Here is a 27,615-nt window from a genome sequence, read left to right on the forward strand (position 1 = left end):
TTAAATAAAATACCGAGATTCTTAAAATAGTAAAAACTACATAAATTAATAGATTTGAAAATAAATTTAAATAAATTACTGACTAAATTAAAATTAAAACTAATTAATATTAAAAACTCTTAATAATGACTAATCCTCAGGCACGCACACATTCATACTTCAACCATTCAGTCAGCTGTCCTCAGCAGGTAATCCTGGCAGATGACATTACATATTGGTAAAGAGCTAGTTTCTCTGACCTGAGCTGGCAGGTAATTCCATAATCTGGAGCCGGTCACTACAAACGATCTATTAATTTTATTTTTGCGGTGCACTGGAATAGAAAGAAAGGATCTGGAACGTGTGTTTAAGTTGCGAAATGATGATTAAAAGGTGGATTTTGAAGAAATATACAGTGGCTGACTTTCAGCTAACACTCTAAACACCATCGTTAAAATGTGTATCTGCCGACGTTTATCAGGCTTCATCTATGAGAGAGCCTGATAGTACGGGGTGATATGAACATCGTACTCGATATTGTAAATAAATCGCAGGCAGGAATTCAGTGCTCCTTGAAGTTTAAGTGTTCCTTTCACGTCAAATCAACTAAAACAATGTCACAATAATCAAGAATAGAGAGAACCAGTGTCTATATTAGTTTGGCCTTCAGCTCAGATGGAAACACATCCCTTTGCCGTTTAAGAGGGTGAAGCACTCCAAAAATCTTTTTTACGGATTTTTTTCGTGTGATCAGACCAATCAAGTGTTTCATTCATAATTACCCCCATATGTTTAACTGTTTTACGGAAGGGAATAATGTTACCATTCAGTAGGATAGGCGGGAATGCGACATTGTTTGAGCAGTTTTAGTAATTTTCGTAATCCAATTATGATTGCCTGAGATTTTGTGGAGTTTAGTATCAGAGAATTTCGTTGTGCATATATACTGAGTCTTCGAAGGTCATTGTTAATATCTTGTATTGTTTTACCTAAGTCTGAAGTCTTGCAGTGTCGATAAATTTAAAGATCGTCAGCATAGAGGTGGGGTGTGTGTTATTTCCTGTCACAGATGGTATGTCATTGATATAAATGCAGAAAAGTAAGGGTCCTAGAATACTGCCCTGTGGGGCACCTCAAAGTTTCATTTTCCATTTAGAGGCCTTGTCGTTTACTGTTACACGCTGTTGACGGTTACTCAAATAAGTGCCTATAAATGCATATTTTGATCGTTACGGCCTAATTTTTGTAAAATGACATATTTGAGCGCCTAAAAAGTTAATTCTTGATTTTAAAATGTTATTTTATGTTTTTCTTCGATATACGCTATCTCTATGGACAGCAGAGAGTAACAGGCCACTTATGCTTGTCCTGACGGACAGCAGACGATGTGGTTCTCTTTGTGTCCTAATACATGCTACGAGTGTGTAGACCCCGCGGTCACATGTCCAAACTTACGGCAGCTAGCTGCGAGGAATAGAGAAGCCGTTACGTCGCGCTGAGCTTTCTTTCCATCTTTATCGATGCTAGAAAGTGGTTGTGTTTTACAATGAGTGGCAAGATTTTGATGCACTGCTTCTATCATATTATCCCTGTAGACCAGGGAGCTGCTCCTAGTGAAGGTAGCGGAGATGGTGTGCAATATAGAAACTGGCCTGAATGAAATTCCTAGAGATATGACCAAGCTTCAAACTATTTTAGGAAGATTATGCAAAGGAATCCATTTTGGGAAGAAGTAAAATAAATTAATAATGTTTTCAGGCACTAAATTAGCCCTGTAAGACTGAAAGTACATTGTCTCAATTCATAAATATCCTGACTTACAAGGTATAAATTAACACAAGAAAACTCTTGAAATGTATTCAGTAGTGGACTGTAATGTAGCTGGAGAGTAAGTTATCTCAGTATTCTCAGTATATTTACATTCCTTCTTCGCAGAATTGATATCAGTACCAAACCGACACTTCTAAATGCAGTAAAACCTCTACAATAAATACAATTCTACAAACATTTTGATAGTGCCTATTTTAACGTAATGCCCATTTTGGTTGCTCGAAACAGTATTTCTATTTCCTGAATGTCCTGAGTTTACTGAAATATTAACTGTTGGTACCGTATGTTAAATATCTCTTCTGGGGCATTCAGCATTTACCAGCCAAATTTTAAAATTAACTCAATCTTAGATATTATCAAAAAATTCCGCATTGCTACTAGATGGCAGTGAATCTGTAACATCGAAACTGGCATAGTACCCTCCTAAATGGTATAATTACAGACAGTCTTCAATCTGCAATCAGATAGCTGAACATTCCTATCCAAATTCTCTCGATCAACTCCAGTTTTCTTCCAAGGTACTTCCCTTTCTTCAACAGATGCTGTCATTCTTCGAAGGACTAATTCTTCCATTATTCTCTGTTTAGTGTTAAGAGTTCTTTTATTTGCTTTACTTCGCACCGACACAGATAGGTCTTAAGGCGACAGGAGAGGAAAGGGCTAGGAGTGGGAAGGAATCGGCCGTGGCCTTAATTTAGGTGTGAAAATGGGAAACCACAGAAAATCATCTTCAGGGCTGCCAACAACCAACTATCCCCTGCGTGCATGCGCACAGCTGCGCGGCCCTAACCACACGGCAACTCACTCGGTAAGAGGGTAACTACAACGGAGTTTAACTGTACTGTATCATAACTAAAAATGCATGCTTAACCTTGAACGTGGAAAGCTCTAGTAACATCCAATGAGGATGGAATTATCATGGAAAATTCCAAAACACTTTCATTCAGAAACATCTTTGAACGAACCCACTGGAGGAAAGGAAGAGAAAATTAATTTGTTCAAACGACATGGACAGTAACATATTAGCGAGGAACAGCTAGCGACAATTATTTCCAAGTTCCGATATAGAACAATCAGTCCAAATATAAACATGTTTATTCCTGAAAGTGATAAATAGCTTGTTGTGTTGTATAGCGGGCCGTAAAACAATTATTATTATTATTATTATTATTATTATTATTATTATTATTATTATTATTATTATTATTATTATTATGTAGTATATGTCAAAGATGAAACCAGGGGGAGGTATTATATAGTTATTAGCTGTCATAACACAGTATAACCGATATTAAAAGAATACCTTTCGTTCAAAGGAAGCAACTATGATTAACAACTGATACAGATAATAGGCCCATTGCTTATCTATAATAATAAAAATATATATGAATGTGTGTGTGTGTGTGTGTGTGTGTGTGTGTGTGTGTGTGTGTGTGTGTGCGTGCGCAGATATCTGACATTTAGGTAAATGGAAGGGGAACCAAATCCACCTCGAAGCCGGAATTTTAATTTTCGCATTCGTTGATGAGCTACGAATGGAAAACAGGTGAAAAAAATGTGTTGGGATATGACAATCCATCGTGCTGTCACCAGGATTAAATCCATAGATTCATGAAGCTATGCAACGTACATAAGATAGGTAATACATATCAAGGATCCATTTTAATTCCATTGCGTAAAAATCCATTTTCGGTCTCGTATGGAGTAAAGGCGTATGATACTGTTGATGGTGATTCGTCCGTCGGATGGTGACGTAAAACCTTGAGCTATTCGAGAGAAGTAGACTATGTGCCGGCACCGGGTTCCATCCTCTCCATTTTACTTTTTATTTTTTTTGCAATTGGCTTTACGTCGCACCGACACAGATAGGTCTTATGTCGAGGATGGGGTAGGAAAGGCCTAGGTGTAGGAAGGAAGCGTCCATGGCCTTAATTAAGGCACAGCCCCAGGCCTCTCCATTCCTACTATTATATCATGTCATTCAATTCATCTCGTGAACTTCTCTGAGGTTGACTTCAGGAAGGTAATCCGGTCGTAAAAAAAAAAACACGCTACGAAGGTTCATCTCACGTCATACCCAAACCCCATAGATAAAATGGACAACAGTTGGACATACACACATTTAGAGAAAACATATAGGACATAAGATAGATTATAATAAACAAGGAATAGTAATACATATATGCCTACCAGTCAAGGTGTCATTTTAAGTCCATGGCATAGGAATCCATTTTCGTTCAGTCCATGATATCTGTATGCGTCCATGTATGCCTTTGCTGGCAAGATGTAGTGTTTACACTGCACTCTGTCTTCTGGTATGGGCTATATCAAATTTGTTTCTTTCATTGATCTGTCTCAGTCTCATCCTTGGGTTTGACAATATGAAAGTGACTGAGGTATGAGTGATGCTAGGAATACCATTCCTTATGCAGCCAGTCCCTGTTATGAATGGTGTGAAAATATCGCTCATAGGGTCTGTTGGTGCATTCATTTCCGTGGGCTTGGCAGACTGATATGTAATAACAGCGGCTGGCTCGGTGAGGAAAGCAACGGGAAACTACCTCACTCCTCATTTCCCTAGCAAGCCTCTTCAGTGACGCCTAGGCTATTTATGACAGCTGTTTGTGGAGTTGAAGAGGATGAAACCAGCCTTCGGGCTGAATACCCAACATACATACATACATGCGTCTATGTGTACGATGCCCAGCCATATCTACGGTACGCAAAGATCTGAGGTATTTGTCATGGGTGGTCACGGCATTTCACCGGTCACGCTTGGCTGTGTCAAAGAGCAATTCATGCTCCAAGAAATGAAGCTGTCAACGTCATCAACAAGCAACATCTGCAACAATTACCCAGTTTTATACAAATTTATAAGTCTATCGACACAACATGTCGTCTAGATGAGGCCCTCAATAACACGGCAGAGCTTTTGAACAACTTGACGTCACCAGGGGTAACCTCGAACATGTTGGAGCGGACGATTGTGGCACCGGTTATCCTTCTCAAGAATTTGAATCATTCTTCCCACTGCAACGGAACACTACTCTCAGAAAAGAAACTGATGCCACATATTATTGAAGCTACCATCATAACTGGACTTGCCGCGGCCGAAGAAGTATTCTTGGGATTCAAATCATCCCTTTGGATATACCGTTTCAATTTAGACGTCTGAAGTTCTCCGTTTCTTTGAGTTGCGCTATGTGCATTGTGTTGTGTGAGTCATCAATCCATAGACTGGTTTGATGCAGCCCTCCATGCCACCCTATCCTGTGCTAACCTTTTCATTTCTACGTAATCTGCTTGTCATATTCATCCCTTGGTCTACCCCTACCGTTCTTACCACCTACACTTCCTTCAAAAACCAACTGAACAAGTCTTGGGCGTCTTAAGATGTGTCCTATCATTCTATCTCTTCTTCTCGTCAAATTTAGCCAAATCGATCTCCTCTCACCAACTCGATTCAGTATCTCTTCATTATCCTTCTCAGGAATATGAATCATTCTTCCCGCTGCAACGGAACACTACTCTCAGTCAAGAAACTGATGCCATGTCAAGAAACTGTTCATTAACAAGGCAAAAGGATAATCGCTTAAAATTGTAGGACACCATATTCGGAAACGGCGCTTCTCCCATTGTCAACTGGGTTGTTCAACAGTTGGAAAGGAAAACACTCTATACATTTCAGTCCAGATGGAAGGACACTTAATTTAGTTTATCCGGAAGCTCGACAAGGAAAAATAGTTTAAATATAATATGGCCTTTTATATTGTTTTACATTGTTTTACTATTATTTGTGCCATCCATCAACCAGATATCTTTAACATTGAAAGTGGCAATATTACGATAAAAATAATACTTTTCATGCAATTTATGTAAAAACGATGTTTTTACTTTGCTTTGAAATACATGGATTAAAGACATCTAGCGGTTGAATTAATAAACGCGGGCGAAGCCGCAGGTATATGCTGGTTAATAATACTGTAATGTATTATGCATTTTTGAGATTTTGAAATGTTGTGTGCAAAATGCACGGTGGTTGGAGATGTGAAAAGGAAAGTAATGACTTGTATTTGCTGACGAAGAAAGCCGGAATTACAAATCCACGTGAGTTATATGAAAAGTAACTGTAGTGGTTTACTCATGAATTGTTCACGGCACGCCCTACAGCAAGGTGACTTGAACGGCACGCCCAGTCTCCTACACAAGACATGTCAGTGGTGCCGACAGTCGCAGACTTACAGCCTGTCGTAAGAAACTCATTACGTGCTGTATATCCTGTAATTAAAACATTGTTTCCTTAAGCTTCTTAAAGCATCAGGAATATTAAAAACACAATTTGACTATCGTCTAACATGAATCACAAATGGGGATCAATCCCAAAATGCTATAATAGATAGACTATACGAATAAAAGGGACATACTAGGTTTTCATAATGTTTCTATAAGAACATTACTTACAGCTTTTCAAAGTCACGGAGATGAGGGAATGTTGAAAAATCTGTGTTCTTTCTACAAGGAACATTCCACAACTAAATATATTTTAAACATTCAACGATCACTTTATGTACAGGTTTGAACAAATTCTGGACAATAATGGAAGTAACAAATTATCACAGCTAAACCAAGAATATATGTAACAAAGGAATTCCAAAATTGGAATCATGGCAGTTAATGGGTTACGGATCCAACACTTTCATAATTTTAGGATATTACCATAACAACTTTGGTTTTCACTACCGGCCTCACGTGAATAGTAAATTCCCAGGCTTATTGGCCGTGGTTCTCATTCAAGGTTTCTAAGGAGAGTGGACTCTTGATAACTTTGGACACAATATCCAGTATAAAAGTTAACTTCTAATTATATTAGTTTATTTTATTTTATTTTATTTCATTTTCTTCATGTTTCTTCTCATTTGTCTGAAGATAAAGCTATCTTAAACCAGAAAGGCATGCAACTATTTCAAACACTTGTTGTTGTTAATTTTTGGTGCATTTGTATTAAGTCCGCTTAAAGTAGAAAGCTCCAAATATTGAGTTTTACTTCAAACATGGTTCTGTACATATGTAGTATGCATGATCGTTAATTTATGATTAAAGCACGAACTTATAAAATGTGTCAGTCTCTCAATAAACATTGAGATACCTAATTTTCGAGAGTGTAAATTTATACATACGGATAGATGCTATATATCCGAGGCGCTAGGGAGGCATTAGTTAATTTGAATGTACGTGGGTTCGATTTTTGTGAATAAGTGAAGGTATTTTGAAACGAGACTACCAGTTCTGAAAAAACACACGAATCTGGAAATCATGGGGTCACTAAAGAGTAACAGGTTAATTCCTGAAGGCAAAGGTGGACTTTTAGTGCTGAAGTTATGGCAACTGGACGTCCTGATCTTTTACTCCTGGGATCCTCCACAGCGTGTAACGGAGATGGCTTGGCTTATACCAGTACAAAAATACGAAGGTGTAGAAATTAATTCTCAAGTCTACTCTGAATGATTAGATCCTCTCTTCAAACCTGGTTTGCTTTCATACACACTCATTCAGTAAATACCTACGAGAAACGTAACAAGAGAAAATCGTTAGTGAAGTAATAGTGCCGAGGATGGGCATGCGAGTCATGATGGGATCATCTGATGAGTACGGAGAAGGCCAATGTACTCAACTGTCGAGGGTAAGGAAAGCTAAATTGAATTAAAGACCGTACGTATAATTTCAATTGAATTTGTTATTAATCATGGAAACACAGAAAAAAAATATACCGGTATATCAAATCGATATCGATTCATTAATTCAGTAAAAGAGAGATGAAGAGGGATTTGAAGAATGTAGAATGTGGTGCCTACATAAAAGGTGTTTGTCATTTTCGTTGTTACAGTAGGGATAACTCATCCAAGTTGCGAACCACGCCAAACAACGTGCACTATTATTGTTTTCATAGTCACGACTAAGATACGGAAGTTAGAAAATAAAATCAGTATTAAAATGTAATAATGTTCCAATTAAATAAGGCTCAATAATGCGTTTGTTTGTTTGTTTGTTTGTTTGTTTGTTTGTTTGTTTGTTTGTTTGTTTGTTTGTTTGTTTGTTTGTTTGTTTGTTTGTTTGTTTGTTTGTTTGTCATGGAATGCTAGAATGGTCCTGATTTCTAGTCCAAAGACTATTGTATTTTCCAAATCCCGTCCATACAAAATTATAGAGATACGATCAAGGACTATACAATGATAAATGATCTCAAACAACATTGACACAGACCGAATGCCTGTTAATGATAAACATTATGTCTCCAGTTTGAAAGCTTAAATAACAACATAACTGACAACCAAGATCCGTATTTCATATAAACTGGAGAGTTATTTCAACATTGGACAGTGGTGAAGATTTCACCATCAAATAGTATTTGGGAAATTATACGAAATCAATCTCGAAAATCGTTCTGTGTTGCGTAACAACTCGTACATGTATTAATTCACATAAACGAACATACCTGCCCACCCCCCACCCCCACCCTCCCTCACGGGTTAACACTTTGTTAGTATGGGTTGACGACCTAAGTCTGACATCACTTCCATTTACTCGTGTCAGGTCCTGTACCACCTCACCCAGTCATCTCAGACATATTAGACCTCTGAGAGCTGTGGAACCGTTTATTTTCACGTTGCCTATGATTATTCCCTTTCTTTTGCGAAACCATCAAATCTCCCATGATCGGAACACTTTTTCCAACAATGAATGTTAAGACTAATCTCCCGGTTTTCTTTTGAAAACAACTATCACCATCACCTGATAGATTTGCCTCGAACTGTTCTTCCCGTTACTGAGTTTTATAATTACAAGTCAGGTACGTTCTCTAGCTCAGTGTGAAAAGGCAGCAACTACTTACCATCCCGGTACGTTTTCGGGCGCATCACACTTCTGTTCCTCTTCGTTGTACACCTCGCCCACCGTGCAGCCCAGTTCTCGTGGCTCTACGCCGTTCAGACACACGTAGAACTTCTGGCAATCATCAGGATGAGCAAACTTAGGGTGGGCAACCGCTTGTCCGGTACCATCAGCCTGAGCATCCTTGGGGCACTCGAAACCGTCCTTCAGCTTTTCTGTGGAACAAATTATACCGCTCAGCATACACAGTAAATATTAAAAAAGAAGTCATATAGGTACACCTGTCAGTTCATTTAATGGAGCATCATATTATTATTATTATTATTATTATTATTATTATTATTATTATTATTATTATTATTATTATTATTATTATTACAGTTGTTGTTGTTGTAGGCCGACTTCTTGGCTGAATGGTCAGCGTTGAGGCCTTCGGTTTGGATGGTCCTGGGTTCGATTTCCAGCCGAGTCGGCGACCTTCATCGCGCCTGATTAACTCTTCTGGCTCGGGAACTGGTGGTCTGTGTTTGTTCCAACACTCTCCTCTATATATTCAGACAACACACCACATTACCAACCACCACAGAAACACGTAATAGTGATTTCATCCCTTCACGTAGGGTTGGCGTCCGAAAGGTCATCCGGTCGTAAAACAGGGCCAATTCCGCAGTTCGCACCCGTGATCCCCAAGGTGTGGGAAAATAAATAAATAAATAAATAAATAAATACATAAATAAATAAATAAATAAATAAATAAATAAATAAATAAATAAATAAATAAATAAATAAATAAAATTATTATTATTATTATTATTATTATTATTATTATTATTATTATTATTATTATTATTATTATTATTATTATTATTATTATTATTATTTAACATGGTAATGTTCTTAGAATGTCATCAAAACAGACACGGAGATATGTGAAAAGCATGTAGTAGAAGAAATTTAAAGATGATCTACAATTAGTGCCTTGATATTTAGGTTGATACTCTACTGAACATTTGTTATTAAGCGGCGTTTCTTCCCGTAGAAGAACTTGATATAAATTTGCTTAAATATATAATAGTCTTCGTTTCAACTAGCATATTCCAAAATTTTTCTAGATGTACTATTCAAACAATCAAATCTTGAAGGAAAACTGATTATCCATGCTATGATTGTTCAATCAAACTCTCTAAATTCCGTCAAGTGCACTTTGCAGTTGACAGAAATGACAATATAACATTATCCAAAAGAAAGAATATTTTAAGAAGTACTTCCACCGTTTTGAAGGTATAAATGTATAAATATTCTTTGTATTTATAATACGTACTGCAAATTTGAAATGCAAAATTTGAAACGTGTACCAATTTCAACTAGCCTATAACAAATCAAAAAGGTACATGTGAATTTCTATAAAGAGAACTGAAAGCATTCAAATTTGGTGGGAAATTGGATAGCTCATTCCATCCTTAATAATGAGACATACAACTTGAATAACAAACTATTTGTACTGATATATTTGAAGAGTTTGATAAAACGATGTATTTTAAATATTGACTTTATCATAATATTTCTGAATGGATTTAAACATATTTTGAGAGCTTTATGAAAAACATAATAATGAATTCTATGAAGGAGTGGTTGATAGGTACTAGCATAACTTAAAATGTTACAAATAAATAAACAAGTCCATAAAGTTTAGTCCAAATCTGATCAAACATTATGTGGCTATTGAAAGGAGGTTATCAAATTTTGGTCATATCGTCGTTACGGAAGCAATACCACGAATCTAACAATTCTCTCCTTATCCATTATTTCCCTTAAGACTGGACACGCCTCCCACCCACATATGGATATACAGTCCATCAAAACAATTTCCTTTGTGTTCATTTTCCTACGTTGACATGTAAAAGGAAATGAACCTTAAGTACACCATACTGTAGGAGTGCGTAAATATGTCATACAAACATTCCTACAGTACGATACGATAAGGTTAATTTTTATTTAAACATAAACAGAGGGAAAATGAACACAACGAAAATAGTTCTGATGAACTGCATACCAATACGTAGCTGAGAGGCCTGACGAGTCTTAAGGAAAATAATGGATAGGAAGAGCATTGTGAGATACGCGATAGTCCTTCCTTAGCGACGATATATATTTTGAAGGTTGGTAGTTGGTAGCAAAGTCTGTAAAATGTGTTACATTACCTTCAAATTCTACATCATTTGTAGTTAGAAACACCAACTACTGGATGCAGTTTATACCCCTTCTATGATTCAAAACTTGAGTGAAAATTGATTAACCACAGATTGGCCATTCAAGCAGAATTCTCCATATTCCACCGAGTCTCATTTGCAAGTGGTAGAAATGGCGCCGAAATTCTGTTCAAAGTGTCCATAGGTGCAAACGTCAGGAAATAAGAAAAACTATGATATTCACATTATAAGAAATTTCTTGATTCTTCGTGGGTTAGTACTCTCAAGAAATATTCGCCTATTTTTACAATATTTAGGTGAACATGTGAAAATTATATAAATTAACTAGACGAACTGCTCTCAGTATGCCTTACAATAGACGTAAGTATTAACTTACACTTCTTAAATTTCAGTTTAACCTAAAAGTTAAAGTGAAAATACTTGCAGTAGGTTGGCCAGGTTTCAACAAGATACTCCTATTCCTGAAAGTATTTTCACTTTAACTTAATTTCACTTTAACTTAACTTTAAGGCAAACAAATTTCACTCTCTCTCCCACGACCATGAAGTTACTACTCACTTTCCGGAGCTCCGCAGCCCTGGCGTTGAGCAGTGTCGGGCCACACACAGATCCCCTGGTATTCGTCGAAATGCAGTCCCGCAGTACACTTAATCTCGGTGTACTCGCCCTCGATACAGTTGAAGAAGGTATCACACACAGCTGGGTTGGGATGGGCAAAGAAACCGTTCCTGCGGGGACAGTTGGCATTACCCTTGGGAGGTTCTAGAAAATGAACAAAAATAAATAGTGAAAGTGAAGCTTTAAGAGATACTGAATAGATTAATTAAGAATTGCATACAGTCAAATAGAAACATTTTTTCTTATAATGTATATTCAATCATTGATAAAATGTAATGTTTCTACTCATTAATTTTTGAAATGTGTCATTCAATATGTGTCAGCAAATAAGATAAGTTTAACTAAAAGGTAAACTTAAATCATGGGGATAACTATAGTATATCTGACATACGTCATTTTATATCTTAACTAGGATAAAGTATTGACAGCTCGATGACATGGCGTTTGATATCCTAAAAACATACAGAATGTACAATGTCGAAATCAATTATTATTATTATTATTATTATTATTATTATTATTATTATTATTATTATTATTATTATTATTATTACAAATTCATAATCAAACTTAACTACATTAGAACAGAAATTGCCGGGCTGAGTAGGTCAGACGGTTGAGGCACTGGCCTTCTGACCCGAACTTGGCAGGTTCGATCCTGGCTCAGTGCGGTGGTATTTGAAGGTACTCAAATACGTCAGCCTCGAGCTGGTAGATTTACTGGCACGTAAAAGAACTCCTATGGTACTAAATTCCGGCCCCTCGGCGTCCCCGAAAACCCTTAAAAGTAGTTAGTGGGACGTAAATCCAATAACATTATTTAGAACAGAAATTCATCAGCCTAAATAAAGTTTTAGAAAAATATAGATTTTTATTAAAACTAATCTACTAAACTTTATATCTCTATCAGGTATGCCGTAAATATGATGCATATGACATTTTGAAGTGGTAACATTTTGAAGGTAACAATCCAAATCAAGAATTTCATGTATAAGTTACCAAAACAGTCACCACTTCATAGGGTGGTAGAATTCTCGAGAAGCTGCCTTGACAATTACTGTAATTACTGCAGTAGTAGTCCTTGGACGAATTGTGGGAGGCAAGTCATTAACCGTTCCTGTCTATCTGTACCACTTCCATGCTCGAAACACATCACTTTTATAAAGGACTACACGTAGAGTAATTGCGCTTGTTTACCATCCTTCTTGACATGATGTGATTGTGCGTACCCGTTCACATATCGATATTGCTCGCCCTCCCATTCTAGACGCTCACGACATTGCATAGAATATCGCCGTTGCCTGGACAAAACCTCCTATGTGATAATATTTTTGGGGATACACTGACCCGCAGCACATATATTATGAAGAGCGAGAATGCCTTGACAATATTCACACAATATTGCACCTTAGATGACAGAACCTTTCCAGCCAAAGTTCTAAGCTAAAGTATTTCACATAAGAGGTTTTGCCCTGGCAGCGACGATATATCGGTAATGCTTTCAAACTAGTGCTACCTCTTCAATCGAAATATTGTCTTCCAGTTGAGCGTAATGTACTGCCTGTGAGTTCGGGTAAGTTCGATTGTATGTTCATCCTAAGGGTCGTCTTTCCGATCTGCATAGGTCAGACAAATGTAGCAACATAGTTAAATGACACACATAGGGGTGATGAAAACCTTTCTAGATGTGTGTGTAAATATAATACTGCGTAATAGTAACGGTATAGCATCTGCGGTCTAAATGAAGAATTTCATGTATAAGTTACAAAAACAGTCAGCACTTCATAGGGTGACAGAATTCTCGAGAAGCCGTCATGATAGTTATTTCAGATCGGCAAAACATGTCCCATATTAGATGCTTTTTAGAGAAGTATCTTCATATGGAAACCAGAAAACCAGACACACATTTCATTCCTGTTGGGTTTCAGTGTAGTCTAGAATAACATTTGAGAAATTAATATTAATTATCGAACTTCTGTCAAGTACAGGTTATTTCACAATCTTTGCACAACAAGTAACCGCGTGATACAGTACATTAAATTTTATACATCAGACGTTTAGACACTTCATTATACGATGTAATATGTGACACAGATTTGACACAAAGTGTTATCATGTTTATGTTATCACTGGGGTGTGACCTGTTTCCTAACACCAGAGTCAACAATCTCATAACACTTGCTCTGGATCATCAATATTTACAGCTTCTTGACTTTCTCTTGAAATGCGTAGTAATAATTAATGAATACAAAGAATGCGGATATCAAAACAATGCATACTCACATGTTGTCAAATGACGAAGTTCCAACTTAAGCAAGTGCTCCGAAGAAATCTAAAAAATTCCCACATCCTTACCATCAGAGTATCTACTCCAGATATCAAAGAATCGTCATCGTCATTGTTAGGGTTCAGAAATTTATAACCTAAAGAAGTATAAAACATGCAAGCAAATATGCCCTAAAAGAAGTTAAATATGATAGGTAGCAGGTATTGGAGTATTATTAACAATGAACGTGCCAAAAAGTGATTAGCGACAATACAGAAGACACATTCAATCATTCAAACTGACAGAGCTACAATAAGTACGTTAAAACTTTATACATTCATTCAGCAAAATTGACCTGAGGCGCAGTTCTCACTCTGTTATCCTAAAGAAGGACCAGAGACCACATGCAGCAGTTATAAGATCCATATAAGGAGCCAGAATGATTGCAGCTGTGAAAGCGATGAATGACATTGAGAACATCGCACAAATTTCAGTAGAGACAGCCATGGTGCCCCTTCGAGTAAACGTGCTACTAGTGTTAACCTACGAGCTTGAGATCATATGAGAATTTCTGAGTGTGATGCAATTAGAAGATCTGAAAAAGATAAAATCCAGGTACCTAAAGCTAGTCTTGAGTGTAGCAAAGACTACAAGATCTCAACTTGTATATGATCTCGCGAGAGAAACTTTCCTGAATGTGGACCTGAGAAACAACTTATTTTACCAGGAGGCGCAGCATATGACAAACTGATGCATAAACTAAGAGAAAAGAAGAGGGGCATTTGTGAAGACTTCTACTCAGCGGAGGCCATGACGGATCGGAAATGGATCGAAGCAGGCTACCAACTGAGACGTATAGTCACGAGATTGGCTGTTCACGGATTCCACTTCAAGATATGTAAAAACAAAGTATTACATGAACCAAACATAAACATAAACCAAACATAGGCTATGTGACCAAGCTTGTGAAAGATATCATATCCAGAAGTGTCACGTTATTGTATCTAACTGTAATCCTTTATGTACAATAAGATTATTATTTTTAAAAACATGAAGTATTAGCATGCTTTTTTGTATCTGTCGGGGTACATTCGTACAACATCACGTCTTCTAAACCTACAACCTATCTTTTTCGGAAAAAGAAAGAAAATGCATCTACCACAGTATTTTAAAACCCTTTGATTGAAAATAGGCGCAGGTAACATGTACGTTGTTAAAAAAACGCTTTAATTTAAACAAAAATGCTCAAAACGTAACCAAATACGACCTTATATCGCTGAAACGAGCAAAATATGACTAAAGCAATAAAATATGGCCGAAATATGCATTTATATGCAATATAAAACTGTTTGAACGGGGTCAGGGACTTATGATTCACAATTATTTTTCACATTTCGGGTAAAATGAGATCAGGAAAGAAATATGACTTTTCCTTAACATCAGAACCTTAATCATTATACTTCTACATGTATTTCTGAAAATATTACAAAACCCTGAATTTAAAGTAAAACTTGCTTTTTAAAAAAATAATTTTCTAGTAGTAAAAAAATTATTTTCACCGATTACGAATATTGTGTATTTAAGGTCCTTAGGCTTAATAGTAAAATTAGTAGTCAAAAATAAATTCACGCCAGGGAACTTAATTTTTGATATGAAAGGCAAAGGTAGATGTTTATAGCAAGTGTACTGTAGGTACATATGCCCTTGTATACTGTCACTGAATGTGCTTTGAAAAAGGCTTGCAGTGGTGTCGTCGTGGGGAGGTGTGACAATAGAACTGATAATCCAGATATATACTGGAGCGGTAATTTCACGATGCATTATTTGTTTCATTTTACTTCAGATCTAGGTGAAACTTCTGGCCCGTGAGCACGTATAGAGATCCAAACAACGGAATAGAAATGTATTATGTGCATCAAATCAACGGGATGGTTAATCGCACCTCTTAATCCATTCCATTATACTGAAAGTTACTAGAGCTTCAAGTGACATGTATAATGTTGCATGTCTTTTTTTCTTGCTTAGTGGCTTTACGTCGCACCGACACAGATAGGTCTTATGGCGACGATGGGTTAGGAAAGGGCTAAGAGTGGGAAGGCAGCGTCCGTGGCCTTAATTAAGATACATCCCCAGCATTTGCCTGCTGTGAAAATGGGAAACCACGGGAAAACATCTTCAGGGCTTCTGACAGTGGGATTCGAACCCACTATCTTCCGGATGCAAGCTCACAGCTGCGCGACCCTAACCGCAAGGATAGTTCGTCCAGTGTTTTGTTACATGTCAGATGGACAGGATTTTTCCATCGATTACTGAGAAATGACGAGCAAATATTATTCGATTACAAACATCTGAATGTTAGATGCTAATATTCATTTTATCAGGTATACGCTTGCCTTTCATTTTACTACACCGTCTTGTCGGCTTATAATTTGACAGTTGCAAGCATGGAATTTTGCTGAGTGTTAACACCGTAATCCCAACCATAGTATCTCCAGATTTATGTGTAATGCATACCACAGCGATGCTAACTTGAATTTTTAATTTTTAAAATCCAAAATGCATTTTCCGGTATTCGAACTTACCACTTTGCTATCGCACCTTGATAGATTCTGTTATATATGTGCGTATGTATGTAATTCTATGTATCTGTGTATGTAGATAGATAGTCATCCCTTTGAGGCCATAAATAGCTGACAATTCAAAATCTTGATTCGTACCGTACGTTCTCCATACAAATAACAAATAATGTGCCATTGCATACTGGCAGCATAAGATTACATAAATTGCTTTACACACTTTATGAAAAGTAATCGAGTTTAAAATAATTCCTTTAAGTTCATAAATCAAAGCTGAACGTAAAATTTAAAAATGTATTTAAACGTACGCAGTACATACTCTGGAAGTTTTCAACTGAATTTCGGCTTCATTTCCTTTTGATATACATGCCATGTAGACTATCATCCCTCCTGTAAACACAGTACAGGCAAGATTAACGAGCATTAAGATATGAATGCTTTCGGTTGTGAAAGACACGGGTCGTGAAATATGTAGAATTTAAATGCAACCTAATTCTTGGAAATCTAATGGCACTGACTTCTAAAGGGAACAAGAGTTCATCAGAAGAAGTTCGACAGGAACACGCTGGCATATTCACTTTCACCAGAGACTACGGTTGGAGATATCTGTTTACCTAGCACCGTACTGGAAGAACACGTTGTGGGTACGACATACTAAAACGTGTACGTCATCCGTTGTCTAGGAGTTCATAGGAAAAAACAAGCACTTCTTCATGCGAGGCTTTTACGTAATGTTCTTTCTCGGCTGATGAGCCAGTATGGCTTTGAAAGTGGCTCCATCGAAGTACGAATTACAACATCTACCGATATTCCTCCTTCGCAGTTATTTCACGTCCCAAATCATCTTCTAGAGCTCGACTGATTTTTTTCTTTTTTTAATGTTCTCCCCCAAAGCCCCGAAGATAGCTTCCGTAGTTTTCCATTCTCCCTGTGGCAGTACTTTAATCAAGGCAATGGCCGATACTTTCCCAACGTCGCCGGAAACCTATTTGTGTTAGGTTGCAGGGAACTAGCCACAATTTATTCGTCACAGTTAAAATTTGGCACGAAATGCATAACAGTTAAATTTCTTTACACAGTTACTCTTTGTCACACTCATAGCAGGTTTACCGAAATTCTCCATAACGCTGTTAACTTACACATATGAGCTCATGTTTAGCAAATATAGGACCGTCAAAAGTTCGATATACAATTCTATGTGGGGACGACATTGCAAAAAAAGCAGACAGCCTCATTTCCCTCGAGGATTATGGAACTGTTATGTTTCGGTTCTTCGAAATATTACCAGAACTTTTCAATTCCTGTGAGACATGGCACAGGTGACTGAATACATTAGTCGGAAAGCATGCTCCAACGTTGTATCATGTACTTCAACACCTGTAGGATTACAGTAGGTTTCGGAGATATCAATCTGCTCCAAGCTAAGGAAAAAAGAGAAAGGAGAAAAGAAAATATGCTGAGACCGACACACAAATTTTTCGCATCGTCGAAATATAGTAATATAGTAGAAAACGGAAGTATACTGTGAGTCTAACTAAATTATTGTTAATTAATGTTGTTAGAAATTCAGTGTGTCCAATTCTAATTGTGACCAATCACCTGGGACCAATTCAAATCTTGGCCAATAAATCGCCTGCGGAAAATATACACCTATGGAGAATATCATTTTGTTACGAATGAATTCTGACCAATTTTAACAATGCCGAAAAAACTGTGACGAATTCCCCCGAACTCCATTTCATTGTGTGTCGTAATAGGCAATGCATTTCCACCTTTTTTAGGCCGGTCACTCGCCCTTCTTCCTTTCACAGTTCGTCTTAAACGATTGTCTTAGTTTACACTTTTCTGGTATTCTTACTGGGTGTCTAAATCACCATAGTTTTGTTTCGTCCATCCTTCTCGGTTTATGAAAAACATCTCTACTTATTTTTATCTCTTTATTTCAGATGCTGTTAATATTGGGATACTTCTCAGAAATCCCGTGTCAATTGTTGGAATCCTACTTTTTCTCTGTCAAAGTTTAGGTTTCCCAAGCGTAGGTTATTCCTGGTAAACATAATCATGTCTTATAAATAAATTCTGCTCTTTTCTAGAAAACGTTTGTGCCACACACTCTTTCTTGTACTCTGGTACAACTAACAAACAATTAGTTTAGGTATTGTATTTATAGGACATGTAATGTCGCTGTCCTATGGCTGAAGGTTATCTGAAATTAGCAACTGAGAGACATTATAAGACATATTAATGATCATATGATTTTTTCCATAGGAAAATTTGACACCATTTTATATATCTTCTTTTCACTCTGGTAGAACTTTTCTGCGTCTTTTATAATAGCTTTGCTACTTAAGAAAATGTCAACACGCACAATATGGTATGTCAATGACTAATTAACAGATGAATCTTGTAGCATAGAAAGATGAGGCAAAGGAAATCAAAATCCAGGCAATGTTATGGAACCGGGAAGTTGAGAATTATGTGATGAAGATAATCGTATAAAAACATGATACAATGGTGATGACAAGAGAAAGAAAGATTAGAATATGAGATACAAAGATAAATAGTTAGTCCTTGGAAGTCAGACAAAGAGATAAATACAATCTGCAAGGTTCTACCAGAGTTCAAGGAAGATAATAGGGGACAAATCTAAGCTACATCTTAAATAGCATACCATAGCTATCTTTTACACCTAAGGTCCCCTGAAAATGAATTATAAGGTACTCACGCAACTCCAATCTGTCTCCACAGTCAACATTGAATGGCTGGTCACACTTGTTGGTCTTGCGGATGAGAGGGTCGAAAACCAGGCCATCTGGGCAGAGTTTCTCGGTCACACGACCACCATCACACTCATAATACTTGTCGCACTGCTTGGGATCTTCGTACTGACCGTCTTTGCTGGGGCACGTGTAGGCAGCGTCTATGAACACAAAAGTCTACTGAGCGAGAACAGAAAAGAATAGACTACTACAAAACTAGGTACAACAAAAGTACCCATAATCTGATCCGATTACATAATATTATGTATGATCCCATTCTGAATAAGGCAATTACCGTTATTGTATCGAAAATTGCTTCTAAAATTAAGCAAACTTGTACGTGACAGCTGATGTGAGACCACAGCCAACGGATCGTCCAATATTACGTGGAATCAGAACCACAGAGACATGATGTTTTATTTTGAATAGTACGTGTACATTGGCAGAGTTTCCATCCACGTCTGCCTTGGTGAGAAGCCAGTAACCATGTCACTCGGCTACCACCCCCGTCACAACTTTCTATTTCGATGACAGGCTGATTTGATGCAGTCTCCATGACTCGCTATCCTGCCCTAAACTTTTCATTTATACATTACTGTTTCCTCTACTGGAATCTATTAGTCATATTCATTCCCTGGTCTACCTATATTATTTTTACCCACTACTCTTTCCCCAAAAGCTATCTGAACAAGTCGTAGGTGTCTCAAAATGTTGCTATCAATCTGTCTCTTCTTCTGGACAAATTTTGCTAAGATATTCTCCTTTCACTAACCCACTTCATTATATCATCATCTTTGATCCAATCTATTCATCTCATCTAATATTTCTTGAATCGCTTTTTTTATTTAACTTAATTCCATAACTATTTTTTTTTGCTAGGGGCTTAACGTCGCACCGACACAGATAGGTCTTATGGCGAAACTATTGTTTTGGACTTATCATGCTCACTTTTCAACTCCTCATGTGACAGTAAATTTTATAATGGTAACATAACATTTTAAGTAGCTGTTTTATATGTATTTAGATAGACGTTAATGTACTCGTAACCATTTTCAAGGAAGACTATTATACCTAACAGCAAACATTTTATAAGCTCCAGTTACCAATCTAGACGTCCCTATTGTGTTGTTACCAATTATTAATACTGTGATCTTTTCTGATTCTACACATCTTTCCTCGTAGTATTAACAACCATCGTCCCCTGGATTACCCTCTGCATCTCTTCACCTACATTGTCGAATCCATTCCCCTTAGTATCCTATTTCAATTCAATTGCCTCAAATGATCCCACCATCGAATCCGGTTTAAACGAACAGCTTCATCCAACGTGTCCATTCCTAACTCATCCCTTATTCTTTCATTGTTAATATTCTCTTGCCATTGTTCTCTTATATCTGTACACAAGTCATTCTTGATAGTTTTATGTCCATTACCTCCGACTTATGATTAATATCTCGAGCACACCAGTTTGTCACTTCCGTACAGAGTGAAAGGGTAACTTCGTCTTCGAACTTTCTCCTGTTCTTACAAAATACCGTGGAGGGTAACTGGGAACTTAGAGAAGTACCACTGCTACATTTCTCTCACTATACTACCATTTCGAAAAAAACTCCTCCCGAGTGCTTAAAATTGTTTGCATCATCCAATATCGCATATCCTTCCTAATATTAAACACATTTCTCCAAACTGACATCAGTTCAGCACTGAAAAGTTCTGGTGTTCGTATCATACATGCTCTATACCTTTTCAAGTTGCAATATATAACAAATAAATGCCCTTGACACAGTCTGTCCATGAGATCAAGTCATACTGCAGTTTTATGCTATTGAAACCGATAGTGAGATTCGAAAACGGCCAATATTTTTGCTGTGTATATATCTTCTCTCTACTGACGAAATACAGGCATAGTTGATCATTTCCCTAGTAACGAATCTCAATTTACTCAGCGCATACCGCTCATTTGGTACTTTTTTCCTATTTACAATTGGTTTTCCGTCGCACCGACACAGATAGGTTTTATGGCGACGATAGGAGAGGAATGGGCTAGGAGTGGGAAGAAACCTGCTATGACCTTCATTAAGCTGTAGTGCCAGCATTTGCCTGGTGTGAAAGTGAGAAACCACAGAACCATCTTCATGGCTGCCGGCAGTGAGGTTCTAACCCACTATCTCCCTAATGCAAGCTCACAGCTGCGCGGCCCTAACCGCATGGCCAACTCGCTCTGTCATCATTTGGTCCTGACAGCTCCTTTGTGGTATCGAATTAAACTGATTTCATCCGTAAAATAGTCTCATATTTCATAAATATCGCAACATGAATACATTTTGCTATGGTAGGAAGTATTTTCATTTCCGTTACAAGTTTGGTGTCCTAGCGAATCAATTATTCCCCGCGAATGAAAGTAATTGTCCTCAGGAATACTTTCTTAGAAAGCTGGATAGCTGTCACGGAAGTTACATTTTCTATGAAACATCAGATTACGGTATTTATAACTACTTCCCATTACTTCCCGACGTAAATGCAGCCTATGTCCGAGAGCTATTGCAAATTTCTTAATTATTTCATCCCCCTCTCTCTTACATAACGTTCGAAATTTTAGTAACCTGTTTGCACATTAATATTCTAAAACCAGTTCTGCTACTTGCGTCATGGAATTACAGGGCAGGGTGCACGATGCTCAGATTTCGGCAACCGTTACAACACACGAAATTTAAATGGTAACCATTTCCTTTCCTCTGATGTGTTAATTCCTGTTTACAACTTTTACACATGGTAATCTATTTGAATCTCTATGTTTACTTTCTGTCTACAATTCCAACTTGCAACATACTACCATAAAACTTTATACATTTTCGGTAATATAGTGAAAATTCTGCGTTTTCTCTATTCTTAGTAGAATATCGTAGATTGGGTAAATAACTGAGGCGTTCACAGGGGAAAGGCAGTACCGGCAAGTCAAAAAATCTAAATTTAGTTGTTTTTTAAGAAGAACGTAGTACACGCTCATACCGAAAAGTCAGCCCATACCATTGGTGGAATTAGGTATCACCTTTGCCACTTGTTGATAGGCAACTGCGAGTAAACCTTGTTTATAGCTATTATAGTTAGTCATAATGATATTTCAGTTGCCAGAATGCCTCCGAAACCTATTCCATTCCAAATGGTAAGTCTTTATTGCCAGCATCTTGACATGACGGTCGTACTAGTTCTTTGTTTTCATAAATACTGTAGGTACTACTTGCACACAACAATGGTTCCAGAAGAAGATGCGGAAATAATTTTAGACCATTTCTTGCAATCATGAAGACGCCTGGGGATATTTTGTGACTTCGCCACCTTAATATTAGCACTGTGACCTGGATAAAGATTTCAAGAGTTGAATTTCCCTCGGTTCAGACAAGAGTTAGAACCGTGGAAGGAGCACAACATCCTCAAAAGAGGGCGGTCCTTTCAACAACATACAGATCTTACAACCCCTTGTAAGGGGACTAACCGTCAGCGAACCGAAAAAAGGACTTATTTGCTATGCTGAATTTCTTGGACGTAAAGTATAATGCGTTTTGTCGTGAAAATTGCGCTTAAAATATACACGTCTCCTGACAAACTGATTTAGACAGTAATTTTTCACAACGTATTTTATCGTACAATTTGTGCCTGAAACATAATTAGCATAAGTTTGTGTGTTAAACTGATGAATGTATTACTCTTTGATTTTACATGACTTGTTTTCAGCAACATCTGCTTCAGAATGTTCAAAACACTATTTTTTTTTCTTCTCCTCTAAAATTCATTATTATGGCTTACTTACCTTTCCCAAGTCAATGACTCAATTATTTTTTAAGTTTCATCTTAAATAGATTGAAACTAAATTAAAAACATAGAGTGAACTTAAGTACATTGCTCCTCAGAAGAATGCAATATTTGTTATGATTAGAGCTATTGGAATTGTAGAAAGAACTTCGTTGAATTCTATTAGCATTCTCATCTTTTTCTGTCCCTGATTCAAATAATAGCACTGGAAACTTCAGAAGTTCCGTATCTTCAGCGCGATTAGGTGCGATGCACACGATTTGTTCATAAGTAATTGATAAATATTTTACAGACATTGGCAACGTAAAACAATGAGATCAAAATGCAACTTCCTTCCTGGAAGTGAAGCTGAAATATATAAGAAATATATGTACATGACATGCCCCTTAGCAGCACGCAGGACTGCTATTAAGTGAAGACATTCAAAATGGTCAAATATGTTATTGCCGTTAGTGGTATCCGTTTCTGCAGTCCCGATCTATTTCGGCCGGGCTGAGTGGCTCAGACGGTTGAGGCGGTGGCTTTCTGACCCCAACTTGGCAGGTTCGACCCTGACTCAGTCCGGTGGTATTTGAAGGTACTCAAATACGTCAGCCTCGTGTCGGTAGATTTACTGGCATGTAAAAGAACTCCTGCGGGACAAAATTCCGGCGTCTCGGCGTCTCAGAAAACCGTAAAAGTAGTTAGTGGGACGTAAAGCAAATAACATTATTATCGTTCTATTTCGTGAAACATGGGCAAACGCTGAGTGACATAGTAAGTAGTCCTGAATTCGAAATAGCAGTTCAAAAGGAACAGGCATCTCAAATGCGTTCAGAGTTGAGACTATACACATACTCAGTCAGTTAGCTAGACTACCTCGGAACATGGAGTCCCTAAACTGTAAATGACACACTGGGGCAATGTGAAAGTAAGGTCATAACCCTACTTCACAGAGATGTGCCAAGCATAGTCACAATTTCTTAAGCAAGCATCAGAAGTGTGAGAGTGACATAGTCCTACTTCCACACAACAGGATTTAGGTGTATCATTACGTGTGGAAAAGAATATCATACACTACCGACTGAGCTTCCTCATCATATAAATCACAGAATGAAACGAATGACTGATGTGGATAAATTCTACAGTTCAAATAAATGGAACTAAGATTGTCTCAAAGTATGCTCCATGTGAAAGAGCTTATGATGATGTAGACAAGTTTCATGAGGCATAGAATGATTTACAAAAGAAAGCACGGTGCATACGGAATTAATGTAAAAATTACAAGTGGGACACAAGTCTTCGGAAAGTAATGGGTAAATATAGGAAGGATGTAGCAGTCAACAGCAAAGGGAAACGCTTAATGGATTTGTTTACTAGTATTATATTGTTAATCATTCAATCATAAGGCTAATCATTGTTGCAATTGTAAAGGCATGGATGCCTTGTTCATAATTACTAAATCAAAATCGACTCTGAGTGCAGGAAATCTGAATGATGTATATCATATTTTAGAGGATTCTTCTACGGCACCGACCACTATCTGACCTTCAGTGAACTAAGTATGTCCAGCGTAAAGATAAAGAAACCGAAGTATATCTACAGACAGGTACAGGTGGACAGTTTACGGACAAGGATATTAGACAGAAGTACATGGACATGATCAGAGAAAAGTTCCAGGAACAGATAATGATCAAGTGCATGATCTGAAAGGAAATGAGCGTGATAGTCGGATACGGTACTAGAACAAGAAGGGACTATCTTGGAACAATTCTGAAATTCTCAGCCTACAACCACAAATGAGTACCAGTGAACTAAGAGGTCCGTAGATAGAACATACCCCTCTAACCTGCTGATGGCAAGGTTAAGAATAGGGGAAACCATTGCCTTCAAGGATCTTCACGGGCAGGAGGGAAAAAGCTTCGAACATTTTTATAAAATACTAGCAAATGTACCCGTGCTTTGCTACGGTATTCTACATTGAATATGGATTACTAAGTCAATTACTGTACACGCATTGAATAAGATTTTTTTTCAATTGCATGTCTCTTAGCGTTATCCGAGAAACAACATGGGGAGGTCCCCATACGTGGTTTCCAATGTAACGTGCCAGTTGCGGCGTTGTGATAATAACAGGTCCACTTTTTCACTGTCATTCACAATGGAGTTCGGGAGATTCTACAATAACGGCAGGATTACTTGCCTACTGCCATTCCATTCAGTTGGGGAGTTTCCAATATAATGGCAGACCCCCATGCCTACTGCCAGTCACAATCGAGTTGGAAACTTTTGATTATAATGACAGGCACACTTAGTGTGGGAAGGGGGAGTGTCAAATAAAACCCTCATCTTCATCTTCTTTATTAGTTACGGACTCTGGATGAGGCATGGTCTACGTGAAAAAATGTGTTATTTATTATTATTATTATTATTATTATTATTATTATTATTATTATTATTATTATTATTATTATTAATTTGCAGGTAACTGTCTTCTAAGTACCGTAATTCCCAGGAACTGTGTACAAGCATGAATTGATTAGCACTGGAACTATATCCTTATACTCGATTAAAAATAGTGGTTAGGAAACCCACTTCTGAGAAGTCACAGATTGTTGGTAATACATAGATAAAATTGTTTTCGAAACGGCATTACTTAGAAAAGCCGGTCGTGTGTTTGCCGGCCTCGAGTAGCAAAGGAAAAAAACCGTAGATGATATGAAGACTCGGTACGAAGAACCTCTAACGGGCTGCCAGATGTTACACAACGGACGAAAGAACGGGTTCCCTCTCAAGGAGTGAAAGTGTCTTGGCATGCTTCCATCGGCTGTCTCAGCCTAGCGGCTCAAGGATGCCGGTTAGCGCAACTTACAGAGTCGTGGCTCACAATTTACCAGCGTGGAAGACACAAGTAAAAAAGACATTCGTCTCAAAATAACTTGTATATTCCTCTATCCGTCTCTAGAATTTACCTTATATTGTTCAATAGTAATTTAGGAACTATTTCTTTCATAAATTTTCATAAGTAAGCAAGGAATAAAATAAAATCTGTATGTTATCAACATGTCTTCTCTTTTTTCCTTCTTCTTCTTCTTCTTCTTCTTCTTCTTCTCGTAGTGCCTTCTCCATTACTAAAGGTTGGCCACAATCACAGCGAAGTCTGTATGTTCGGTTGTTCTCATCAGTTTACTAGAATCTAGTCCTGTCCTATCTTGTAAGCACCTCAGCCAAGGCCGTTTCCTTCGACCGCGATCCCTGCGTCGATCAATTTTACCCTGAATGATCAATTTTAGTATGTTGTACTTTTAATTCCTCATAATATGCCCAAGGTAGGCTGACTTTCGTTTCTTGATTGTACACATCAACATTCATTCACTCCTCATGTGTTTGAGTACGGCAGCATTGGAGACGTGATCAGTCCACAAGATCCGTAACATCCTTTGGAACATCCACATCTCTTAATGGAGTTACATTTCAGAGTTCGTATTTCAGCGACGCACAGAAAAATAATCTCATGACATATAAACACCTTAGCAACCAGCAGTTCAATTTCTGCCTGTCTGTCTGCCTATCTCCATGTAACACCAAGCTTTTAAATTTTACTTGAAACTTGATATTGTGACCTCCAGTTTTACCTGAAATCCAAACTACGGTGACATGACATTTAATTCAAAAATCTCAAATACTTTGCCGAGATTTGAATCGCGACCATCTTTGTGGGAAACCAGTAAGAGTACCACTCGGCTACCACATCCTCCCTGTATATTTGTCATATGTACGTTTTTTCTGTTTGTTTGCATGTTTGTTTCTTTGTTTGTTTAATTTAGAATAAGGTGGGAAAAAAAGAAAGGCACACATTTATGAGGCTTAAAAATATTTTACAATGGTGCATTGATAGCGTGCCTACCTCTTACCTGGAAGTCCCGGATTCCAGTACCGGTATTTCAATTCTAAATTGAGGGATGGAACGGGGTTCACTCTGCCTCGTGAGACCAACCGAGGAGCTGCCTGTGATGAGAGACAACGGACCTGGTCGTGAAAATCAAGTAATAAGGAAGGTAATGTCGTCAAGGTGAGCACGTTGCACTTCAGTAATGCAGATCGTCTTGGTAGCCCAGTGTCCTTAATGGAGTGTTGCGCACACACTTTATGCTGAATTAGGCTAAATGCTGGGCTAATTTGCATAACTACATTCGAAAGAGGAAGGTGGCTAAGAGGGGAGCTGAAGTAATATTTAATATAAAAAACTGTTCAGTTTCTTCAGAAAAATATTCATGAAAAAATTGCTTTGAATTTAATTTTGAACTCTCTGCGGCATATCATCATGGTGACCACGTTACTCTTTAGTAATTCTGGCCATCTGGCTGTGCAGCAGTCGTCTTGGTAGCCCAGTAGTAGTAGACTGAACCCTGACTGAGAGAATCGGCAACAATCATCTGTTCCAGGAACGAAGAAAGTAACTGAGTTCCCACTGAGTGCTTCATCTATAGCACAAAAAATATTTGAATCCTGTACTGTGGTACAGTCCGAGATCTCGGAGCAATATGTTCTCCTAAGATCACATGCACTTTTTGTAGTTTCATTTTTATTTTCACAATTTCAGCGCCATGGTAAATGGAAGCTAGGTGACGAAATTTCTTCTAGGACGTCCACTATATAATTGTAATAAATCTCATTTCAAAGAATATTAAAGAATATCC

The 27,615-nt window shown here is 37.6% G+C and overlaps 1 protein-coding gene across 2 annotated transcripts in view; it reads right to left on the minus strand.

Moving 5' to 3' along the window:
• LOC136881050 (protein obstructor-E) overlaps positions 1-27,615 on the minus strand; it is a 51,717-nt gene that overhangs the window by 14,088 nt on the left and 10,014 nt on the right. For both annotated transcript variants that reach the window (XM_067153653.2, XM_067153662.2), the window contains exons 2-4: positions 19,093-19,287; positions 11,466-11,669; positions 8,699-8,912 (exon numbers count right to left, since the gene is read on the minus strand). In XM_067153653.2, coding sequence (XP_067009754.2) covers positions 8,699-8,912; positions 11,466-11,669; positions 19,093-19,287 — 613 coding nt within the window. The remainder of the gene's footprint in view (positions 1-8,698; positions 8,913-11,465; positions 11,670-19,092; positions 19,288-27,615) is intronic.

This window comes from Anabrus simplex, chromosome 1, assembly GCF_040414725.1.
Source record: "Anabrus simplex isolate iqAnaSimp1 chromosome 1, ASM4041472v1, whole genome shotgun sequence".
NCBI lineage: Eukaryota > Metazoa > Arthropoda > Insecta > Orthoptera > Tettigoniidae > Anabrus > Anabrus simplex.